Genomic DNA, 10,080 nt, shown 5'->3' with positions numbered 1-10,080 from the left:
TTTGAGCATCAATGGTTAGGAGGGTCAAAACTGATCTAAATCTCAAAAGAGTGGAATTCCCTAACCATATGCTTGTGGTGTGAAGGTGTCGAGTAACCCTTGAGACTAAGCACTTAAGGTCGTGACCCATTTATATTACAGAGTATGCCTAAGGCTCCGAGCACCACTGTTTGGGAGAAATAGAAAGAGAAAAATTCAAACCCAAAGGAGTTCCCTAGTTAAGTACTTGTGGTGCTTGTGTATCAAGTTAAGCTTGAAAAAAAAAACACTTAGAGTCACGGCTAGACTCAAGGTGCAAAGCACCAAAGAAAAGAAAAGTTGTGTTCAAGAATCAATTAGAGCTTAAAGAAGAGAATCTAGAATATCATCCGAGTTCTAGTTCTGAGGGATACTAATAGTTCTGAACTTCAATGGATAGTTAGATGCCGAAACTATTCGGAGTTAGAGTGTCATAAGCCCCAGTCAGTAACCGAACCTGAGCTTAAATGACAACTCAAGTTCCAGACATTTTCTCTTCTTGGTCCTACATTGTTTTGGTTGTTTGAGGACAAGCAACAATTTAAGTTTGGTGTTGTAATGCGTGAGCATCTTATACCATTTTTCTCGTCATTTTCTAGTTTTTTTTTTAGTTAGAATTTATTTAGTTTTACATGATTTCAATGCTAAAACCTTCTTTGGATGCTACTTTGAGTTGTTTTGGTGTTTTTATGATTTTAAGCAAAATTGGAAGCAATTTGACAGAGTTTAGAGCTAAAAAGAAAAAAGCTGGCAGCACCCTCCTTTGGAGCTAAACGCCCAACTGGCGTTTAGCGCCAACAAGGGACCTCAGGCCTGAATGTTGCTGCTCCCCTTGGGGCGTTAAACGCCCAAAATGGCGTTTAACACCAACAGCATGCCGAATTCACCCTCTCATTTGACTTCTCTAGTGGATTTAGCATTTATTAGTTTTATTTTATTTTCTTTATGTAATTTCTATTTACAAACAATATCCTTTAAGTTTAGAATTTATTATTTTAATTTATTTTTCGTATAAAATTAGGTTAGTATAAAATGGAAAAGATCACTTGTATTTCAGATCTTCTTCCTTCGGCACTTTTCGGAACCTTGTTTTCTCTGTAAGTTATGAGCAATTAAACCTCTTGGTTAAGGTTAGGAGCTCTGTTTATTTCTATGGATTAGAACTATTATTCTTCTATTTTAATTAATGTTTTAATTCAATTCTAAGGATTATTTTTGTTCTTAATCTTATGAATTTGGGTGGAACGAGAATATGACCCTTATTCTACTTGAGTTCTTGTGATTCTCAAGAGAGTTATCTCACTTGAACTACAGCTTGAAAACAAATTCCTCCTAAAATGCTAATTACATGAACAAATTGGGATAAGTGACATATAATCCTATTAGCTTTGGGTAATTAGGGTTTTTGTGGCCATAAACTAGTTTTTGAACTTAACCCTCTTATCAGAATTAAGTGACAACGAGAATGGCGGTTAATGAAGATTAGAGGAGGCTAAATCACTAAGAGATTAAGGTTTAGACATTTACAATTTGCGATGGAATGAATCATACATTGTTAAAATAGATGGTAAGAACTTTTAATCGAAAAGATAAACATCTTCGAAGCCTTAACTGTTTTCTCATACTGTTTTCACACCAAACCCTTATTTGTTTTCTTTATTTTCCTGTTTACTCTTTCATGTGAATCGCAACCTTCAAAACCCCTTTTCTGTTCGTCTAACTAAGTCCAACCTGACAACCATTGCTTGCTCAGTCTGACAATCCTCGTGGGATCGACCCTCACTTACCTGAGGTATTACTTGGATGACCCGGTGCACTTGCCAGTTAAGCTGTGTGAGTTCACAATTCGCACATCAAGTTTTTGGCACCGTTGCTGGAGATTTTTGTGATTGACAACTACTAGTTGTCTTGTTGCTTAGATTAGGTATTTTTATTAGTTTTTGTTTATTTACTTTTCCTTTTAATTTTTTATTTTTAATTTTATTTATCTTTCTTTATTTTCGAATTTTGCCTTATTTATTTTCTTTTTAATTTTTGATTTTAAATTTGGTGTCCCTTTAGTGTTTTACCTTTCTTTTTAATTTCAAAATTCTTAGGGTAAAGTTGGTATATTTTGAGAAAGACCCAAGAATTAGGGTGAAGTTGGAAAGGATCATCATTGCAAGTCCAGAAGACATTACTCTCAAAGTTAGAAAAAGGAAGCTTAACGTCTAGCTTCGAGAAAAAACAATCATAAGTGTAAAAAAAACTGTATTCCAGCTTATCTAAAAGGAGAAAGCATACTTTCTCCTCGGGATCGGCCACTACTATTTCATAGTTTTACAGGTTAAGTAACATTTTGGTCCCTAACATAGAGGCCAAAAATTTGTTTCGTCCCTAAGTTTTTTTTTTGCTTACAAAATTGTCCCTAAGGTTTAACCTAATTTTAAAATCGTCCTTTTTACCAAAATTTTAATTTTTATTTCTAAAATACCATTAGTTAAAAAATATAAAATTAAATAAAAAAAGAAAAAGGGTTAAATTGAGGAAGGGATCAAGGGGCGGGGGAAGATGAAAGAGGAAAAGGGAAGGGATCACGAGGGGGAAGTGGGAAAGGGGGAAGGATGGAGCTGCCGTCGTACTGGGTTCATCGCCGCCGTTGAACTACGTCGTTGTACTAGATTTGTTGCCGTCGTTGAGCCACCGTCGCTAACCCCGAAAAGAGAGAGAGAGAGAGAGAGAGAGAGAGAGAGAGAGAGAGAGAGAGAGAGGGATGCGCGAGCTGAAGGGATTCGCGTCCTCTACTGCCGCAGCTGCCACCACTGCCGCCGGTCCTCGTCCCTCACCGCTCGCTATTGTTCCTCCTTACTCATCGCTCTCCTTGCTGCTCTCCTCGCTGCCCATCACTGCTCCTGCATCCTCTCCACGACCATCTTCTTCTTCTTCTTCTTCTTCTTCTTCTTCTTTGTGAACTGAATTTCTTATTTGTCTTACATAATCTAAATTTGTTGTGGAATTTGTTGTGCAATATTTAAATTTTTTGCTTGGTGATTCTGATTTGGAATATCTAAATTTTTTGTTGTGGAATTTTTTTGCTTGTGGAATATCGAGTTTGTCTATTGATGATATGGGTTTTGGATATGTTGATGTTGCTGCAATGTCATGCTATGTTGATTGGGTGAATTTCTGCTTCTGATTTGGCTTGAATCTGGAATCTTGATGCTGCTGAAGATGAAGAAGATGAAGAAGCAGGGATGAAGAAGCAGATCAAGAGAGGAGATGAAGAAATAGTGACAGCGGGTAAGGGTATAATTGTCCGAAGGACGATTTTAAAATTAGGTTAAACCTTAGGAACGATTTTGTAAGAAAAAAAACTTGGAGATGAAACAAATTTTCGGCCTCTACGTTAGGGACCAAAATCGTACTTAACCCTAGTATTACTCATCTTTTCGATTCTTACAGAGCCTATGATGCCTACGAATGGTCTCAACGTATTCTTTATCGATTACAGGGACAACGATAAGGACAAAAGTATCTACCCAAGTTAAAAGTGAAGAAGGAACTTTTGTTGACATGTCGTGAACAACGGATCGAGACATAAAGCTATACCTACAAATGCAATAAAGAAATCGTCATTAAAGAACTCGGGTTCTCAACAAATAGTTTGACGAATATGATTACAAAAAGTTTTCCTTTCTACATTCAAATCCATGAATTAGAAACGGCGCCACTTCTGAAACAAAGGATAGCGACGCCATTTGGGGGCAACATAATTACAATCCATAGCAACAAAACAGCAACAGTTAAACAGCTTTCAAAGAAATCCTAAGACATAACAGGTATCGACAATATAAAAATAAAATTTTTCACCAACATTTCATAATCACCACTCAGGGTACCATTCAAAACCATTTCAAGAACCCAGAACAGTCGAGACAACAAACAAAAATGGATAAAAGCATCAACCTTGATGAAATTCAAAAACAAAAGGGCACAGTAAGCAGCAAAAACACGAACGATCCTCTTTGAAGCACCAAAAACTCTTCAAAAGAATCAAGATCAAGAAAATCTTGAAACTAAAAAATGGTTACGAAGTAAGAAACAAAGGAAGAATAGTAAAGGAGTTTTTTCGATGAAGGAAGGAAAGGCAAATGAAACGTTTTCAGAAATAGAAAAGGGAAAAGAAGGAGGGCACGAAGCTTTTTATAAGAAAGAAGGAGCAAAGGGGACATTTTACACCTCTTTTCAAAGTCATGTGTGGATTCCAAGAGAACTACCGCGTAATGTTCGCTCCTTTAAAGTAACGTTTCAAAATTTCAAAACACGTCAAGTACCCGACCTTTTGATGGCGGTGTATCCGACAACGAAAATTAAAGCCACAAAATGCTTAAACTCGGCATCACAAAAGCTCAAACTCAAGCAGGAGCACTGTTCATACCCTGATCCAAAACATAAAGCCAGATCGAATAAGAATAAAAAGGTCTACCCAAAAAGGATGGTCTCTACTATTTACCCAATAAGAGGTCAGACACGACAAGAGGGGCCGGCTTTACTTGGCCAAAATAAGTAATTGTCCCCCAAATCTTTTCTACTATCTCACTTAAAAGATAGATCCCAACAAATAAATCATAATATATAAATATGAAAAAATAAAACATAATATATATAAATATAAAAAAATAAATATAAAAAAATATAAATATAAAAAATAAATAAATCTTCATTTAAATTTAATTTAATTTAATTATATCTAAATTATAATAAAACATAATATATATATTATAATATGATCCATGCATTTATATATTTATATATATAATATATAAGATCTCTATAATAACTATGAGTCTCAGCATATATAAACTATATAACAAAAAATGTGTGACACTTAAATGAGTTGATATCATATGCATCATTATCAACGACATGTATATCGAAGAGTTATTTGGTTTGGTGGGCAACATGATATTGTTAAAGTTTTTCCTCTCTCAAATTCATGATTCGAGCCGTGGCTTGTTCCCTTGGTTGACAGCTCTCAGTTCGATACGAATTACATGAACGATCCACAATTCCACATAGCAAATCGAACCAGCTAGATCATCGGTTTATCAGTTTTTTGGTCAAACCAGCTGATCCGGTTCGATTCTGATAACATAGGGACTCCATAATTTGTACGTGACGTCAACTTGGGGAGTTTGGAAGTACAATCATAAATACGAGGAAAAGGGTCAAACTTGAAAAAAAAACAAAAACCTTGGGAAAAAAGTAGCGGCAGCCTCGTACGTCCCCTCCGTTTTATGGGACGACAGCAACATTAACAAACCCCAAAACATAGTTCCTATTATTCATTAAAACCTTCTGCTCCCAACAATCTTTGCTCTTTTTGCTGAATCCTGCCCTTTGTTTCTAGGTAACTTCAACTTGTCAAGTTCTATCAACCTCGGCTTTCATTGTATCTATTTATTAATTATTGTTATTCTGACTTGGATGGATTCCTTCCCTTCATATCAGATAGATTATTACTAGCTTTTTGGTTTTCCTTTTAGTATGTTCTTCTGTTAATTATGTCTTGCCAGGAATTTTGTATGAGAAATCAATTTGACTTCATCATAGCTGCTATTTAAGTTACAATTTATTTACTTATTTATTTATTTATTCTAATGGGTTGTTATCGAAGTTTGGAAATTTTGTGCAAGTGGTTTTGATTTGTTCTGCTCTGGTTTGTATTGGGATCCCTCAAGAGAGAAGATTATGATTATCTAATGAAACAAAAGGAAAAAAAGCATCTTCTAAGCTGGGTGGTTGGTTGTTATTTTTATTGTTCATTTGTTGTATTATTAATAATAATTTAATTGATTGATGGGTGTTTTGGATGTGATTTGTGTAGTGAATGGTGAATTACTGAATTCCAATTTGATGACTCTTGTGAAATTGGTTAGCTTAGAGAAACCTTCATCATCACCAAACTCTCATGATATCTTTCACTTTCTAATCCCACCTTGCAGTTTTGGACTGACTCCGTTTTTGTGAACTTTTATTACTTTTATTAGTGCCCTTGTAATTCAACTATTTTCTTGAGTCTTCCTATGCTCTTTTGGTTTACTTGCAAAATATATGAATTGTCAAATTATGTTCTGGGTGTAGATCATTTCTCATTATTGGTTGAGTGGTTTAATGATTTCAATGTAGTAAAACATTGTAGCATAGTCTTGTTTATGTAGTTGATGCCACCTCGTGGTACAAGACTTAGTTATTGTTAGTGCTGGTTCAGCGATTGACATAAATATGTTGCAGGTCATTGCAAAGCAAATTTGATTGGGAACCAGCAGAGATAACCATGTCTTCATCTTTTCCTGTTCTTCCTACATCTGCAGCGCAGGCTTCATCAATAAATTCCAACATCAGAAGTGTTGGTCATATGTTCTCAACCCCTGCTGATTTCCCTGATGATGGCGTGCCATTTCCCACCGCTTCCGAAATCCATGCAACAACACAAGCTTCTCAGCCGCTGCGACAAATTGATGATGTTTCCTGGGGAGCGGATCTGTTCGACAATATTCTTTTGTTTCCTGATAATAACAACGCTCCTTTCCAGAATGATCATACAGTGTATAGTGCTCCATTCTCATCCAGTGATAATCCAAAGGCTGTTGATTTTGAGTGGGTTGATCCCTTCATGTCTGATGATGATCCTCTTCAGCTAAATTGGAACCAGTTTGTCAGTGATACCAATGTAGCAGAGCCAAAACCAAAGGTTTGCTTCACTTTATAGTGGTTCACCGTGCAAGTCTTAAATGCTGTCTTACATGTCAAGTTAACTAGAACATGTCGGTGGCAGTTCACACCTTGTTAGTAGTTAGTAGTTACTAATGAAGACGAAAAGTCATTTTAGTTGGTCAACATACATCTAGTTCTGTGCACAATCATAAAGTGTGCATGGCGGAATGCAGTTCTCTTGTTTTTCTCCTTTCATCCACCACTTGGTATGAGGAAGTGCATATATTTCATCGCCTTTTAAATTGTGGTTGCGGTAGCAGTTGTTGCTATGAAGTGAATGCAAAGTGTACCCAACAAAAATATTGCAGCAGCAATTGTAATTGCAAATGGCAATTTAAAGCCACAGTTTCTTCTAAATATCTTGAAATCTATAGGTCTTTCATCTTAACTCTTTTTTGCACAGTTTATTTATGTACTTTTGTGTTTAAGGTACAGAAGTGTATTCTTCTCTCATGATGCAGGAAAGTCAGTTATCAATACAGCAGCAAGTGCCATCTGTTGAAGCTAACGGTCTTCCAGACTCGGTCTCCACCACACCCCAAACTAAGCAAAGAATGCGTTGGACTCCGGAGCTTCATGAGGCCTTTGTAGAGGCAGTGAATCAGCTTGGTGGTAGTGAGAGTATGTTAACTTCTTCACAATGTTGCAGTTGTCCTTCTCACTGAGTGATATTAGAAGTTCTTAATTTGTTGTTGTCTCATCGTGTTTAACATAACAGAGGCTACTCCAAAAGGAGTCTTGAACCTAATGAAAGTTGAAGGCCTTACCATATATCATGTGAAAAGCCACCTTCAGGTGGTTGTTTTTATATCTTTTTCCTTTTTAACTCTTATGAGGACGTGTATTTATTTATCAATGGTTTTTTTTTTTTTTTTATATCATGGAATATGGCTATCTTGGTTTCAGAAATATAGAACTGCCCGATACAAACCTGAGCCATCAGAAGGTATGTGTAAATTTACTTAGTATCTCTTCCATTTCCTCACCCCAAAATGTTTCATAAAGCACATTTTGTTTTCATGCTCCCTTATTTGTTCAGTGTTCTCTGCTCCTATTCCCTTTGCGTTACGTTAAAAACATAATAGTGAGCATACAATATAGTCTCCAAAATATTTTTTACATTGATTTAGCCCCAAAAGTTAACAAGTGACATCATTTTATTCGTTGAAAGTTGTTTGACGACAAATATATTTCTGAAAGATGCATGTGATGTCAAACAGGTTTACAAAAGATTCATGTGATATACAGGTCTCTTAACTTCTTCCAAAAGGAGTTCTTAGGGACCTATTCGATGTCACTTGCATCTTTCAAGAGCAAAGTGTTGTCACATTCATACTTTTAAGATAAAGGAATCTACTTGATGTTAAAATTCTTGTCGCGGACTAGCATATTTGTGTTCTTTTTGGCAAGTTTGAGAAATAACAGTTTGAATGATTTTCTGTTCTCTGCATGTATTGCAGGAGCTCCTGAGAAAAAGTTGATGGATTCAATTGAAGAAATGAATCCTCTAGACTTAAAAACGTGAGTTACTTGTAACCTTCTTAATGATGAATATTTTCTTATGGCACCAACACATTTGATTGACTGATCCTTTTGCTGGCGATGGTCATCTCCTTTTATTTCGTCAAGCATAGAGTGTAATGTCCTCAATGTAACTTCTAATATCATATACATTTGAATTTAAAATGCGTTCGGGAGGTGAGATTGTGATTACCTCTTGTAGTAGTGGAACATGAATAAGATTGGGATACGAGGCTGAGGCGGATCTCCTTGCTCTGGGCTGGCATCTCCACAGAGGTGGGGGTGTACTTGCAATAGGTTCCGGTGCTTAAGTTAGTAATAGTCTATGAGGTATAAGGATTGGATGTAGATAGCATACCTTGGTTGAGTGTTACGCCCTCTATTTATGGTGTTTGGTGGGTGAATCTGGGAAGGATCCGGATAGATCCATGCGGAATATACGCAGAATCCTACATGAATATGATCCAGATTATGTCCTTTATCAGCCATCATGCTCCCAAGAAGGGTGCTTTTGGGCCGGTCATAGTTTTAGACCAGCCTGGGAGCTAGACCGTAACAAAATGCAAGATTAAGTAGGTTTTAAAACTGGACAAGAAGGTTTCAATTTTCCCCATGGTTATATACTTAATCATTCGCATTTCTGATATGTACCGTTTTATGTGTTTGCTTTAACTGCATTGAAGTGAGTAATTAATGCCCAGAAACACACACTGGATTGTGGCTGCAGGAGTAAGGGGATAACTGAAGCATTGAGGTTGCAGATGGAACTTCAAAAGCGGCTTCATGAACAACTTGAGGTACTTAATTGTTTTTGTTCCCAAATTTTGTAGGAAAGATGCCACTAGTAATATTCTGATATTATGCGTATTATGCAGATACAAAGAAAGTTGCAGATTCAAATTGAAGACCAAGGGAAGCGTCTTCAGATGATGTTTGAAAAACAGATAGAGGGCTCGTCCTCTGCTCCAATATCAAGCACGGGGCAACATACAAATGAAAATTCAGAACCCCAGAACGACGACAATGATAAACAGGAACAGGGAGACGAGCAGTTGGTTGCGCCTCCCCCAAAACGGGTTAAAAGTTTATGAAAGTTAGAACTATTTGTTTTTCTTCGAACTTTTGAAGGTCTTAGAGTTAATGATTGTAGGGGGATAACGTGATGGTAACTTTCCCGTTCTGCTTGTGACTTTGGATTCTTGAATCAGTAATTTGGTTTCAACATTATGATTGGTTACTTGATCTGGGGTGAATTTTAGCAATTGGAAAAATTTTACTTCAGAGATTTGTTGTATATTCTTGGAATATTTAATAGTAACTTCTAGAATCTTATTGGGTTTCAACTAGAATCATTACCGAGTTATGTTTGTGTTCGTTGATATTGTATATTAACTAATGGCGTTTTTTTGGGTACCGTAATAAATTCATACGTATTGTTAAAATAAAAATGTGGACAAATTAAAACATTAACATGTAGATTATATTTTTTACGTCAGTAATTAATTTTTCTTTTTTTAAATACATATCATATCAATATTTTTACTAAATTATTTTTATATTTGAATAAAAATAAAAAAATAATTATTATTTAATTTTATAAAAAAACTTACATATTCTTTTCTTTTATATTGGACACAAAATATTTTGATCCTTTTAATTTAGTCAAAATTTAATTAACTTTGGTTTTATATTTTTAAATTTGATACAATTTAAAAATAAAAAATTCAAAACAAAAACATATATAAAAAATAAATAAATAAATAAATAAAGAATTTGATTTTCTTT

General features: G+C 35.5%; 1 protein-coding gene across 1 annotated transcript; it reads left to right on the top strand.

The window, feature by feature from the left end:
• Positions 1–4,893: 4,893 nt before the first annotated feature.
• LOC112710916 (protein PHOSPHATE STARVATION RESPONSE 1) lies at positions 4,894–9,644 on the top strand. The gene is made up of 8 exons (XM_025763390.2): positions 4,894–5,407; positions 6,292–6,751; positions 7,236–7,395; positions 7,493–7,569; positions 7,681–7,720; positions 8,235–8,295; positions 9,023–9,092; positions 9,171–9,644. The coding sequence occupies exons 2-8, from the start codon at positions 6,335–6,337 to the stop codon at positions 9,384–9,386; spliced, it is 1,041 nt and encodes a 346-aa protein (XP_025619175.1). The 5' UTR covers positions 4,894–5,407; positions 6,292–6,334; the 3' UTR covers positions 9,387–9,644.
• The last annotated feature ends 436 nt before the right edge of the window (positions 9,645–10,080 follow it).

This window comes from Arachis hypogaea, chromosome 9 (genome assembly GCF_003086295.3).
Source record: "Arachis hypogaea cultivar Tifrunner chromosome 9, arahy.Tifrunner.gnm2.J5K5, whole genome shotgun sequence".
In the NCBI taxonomy this organism is placed as follows: Eukaryota; Viridiplantae; Streptophyta; class Magnoliopsida; order Fabales; family Fabaceae; genus Arachis; species Arachis hypogaea.
This window is presented reverse-complemented; position numbering and strand designations above follow the sequence as displayed.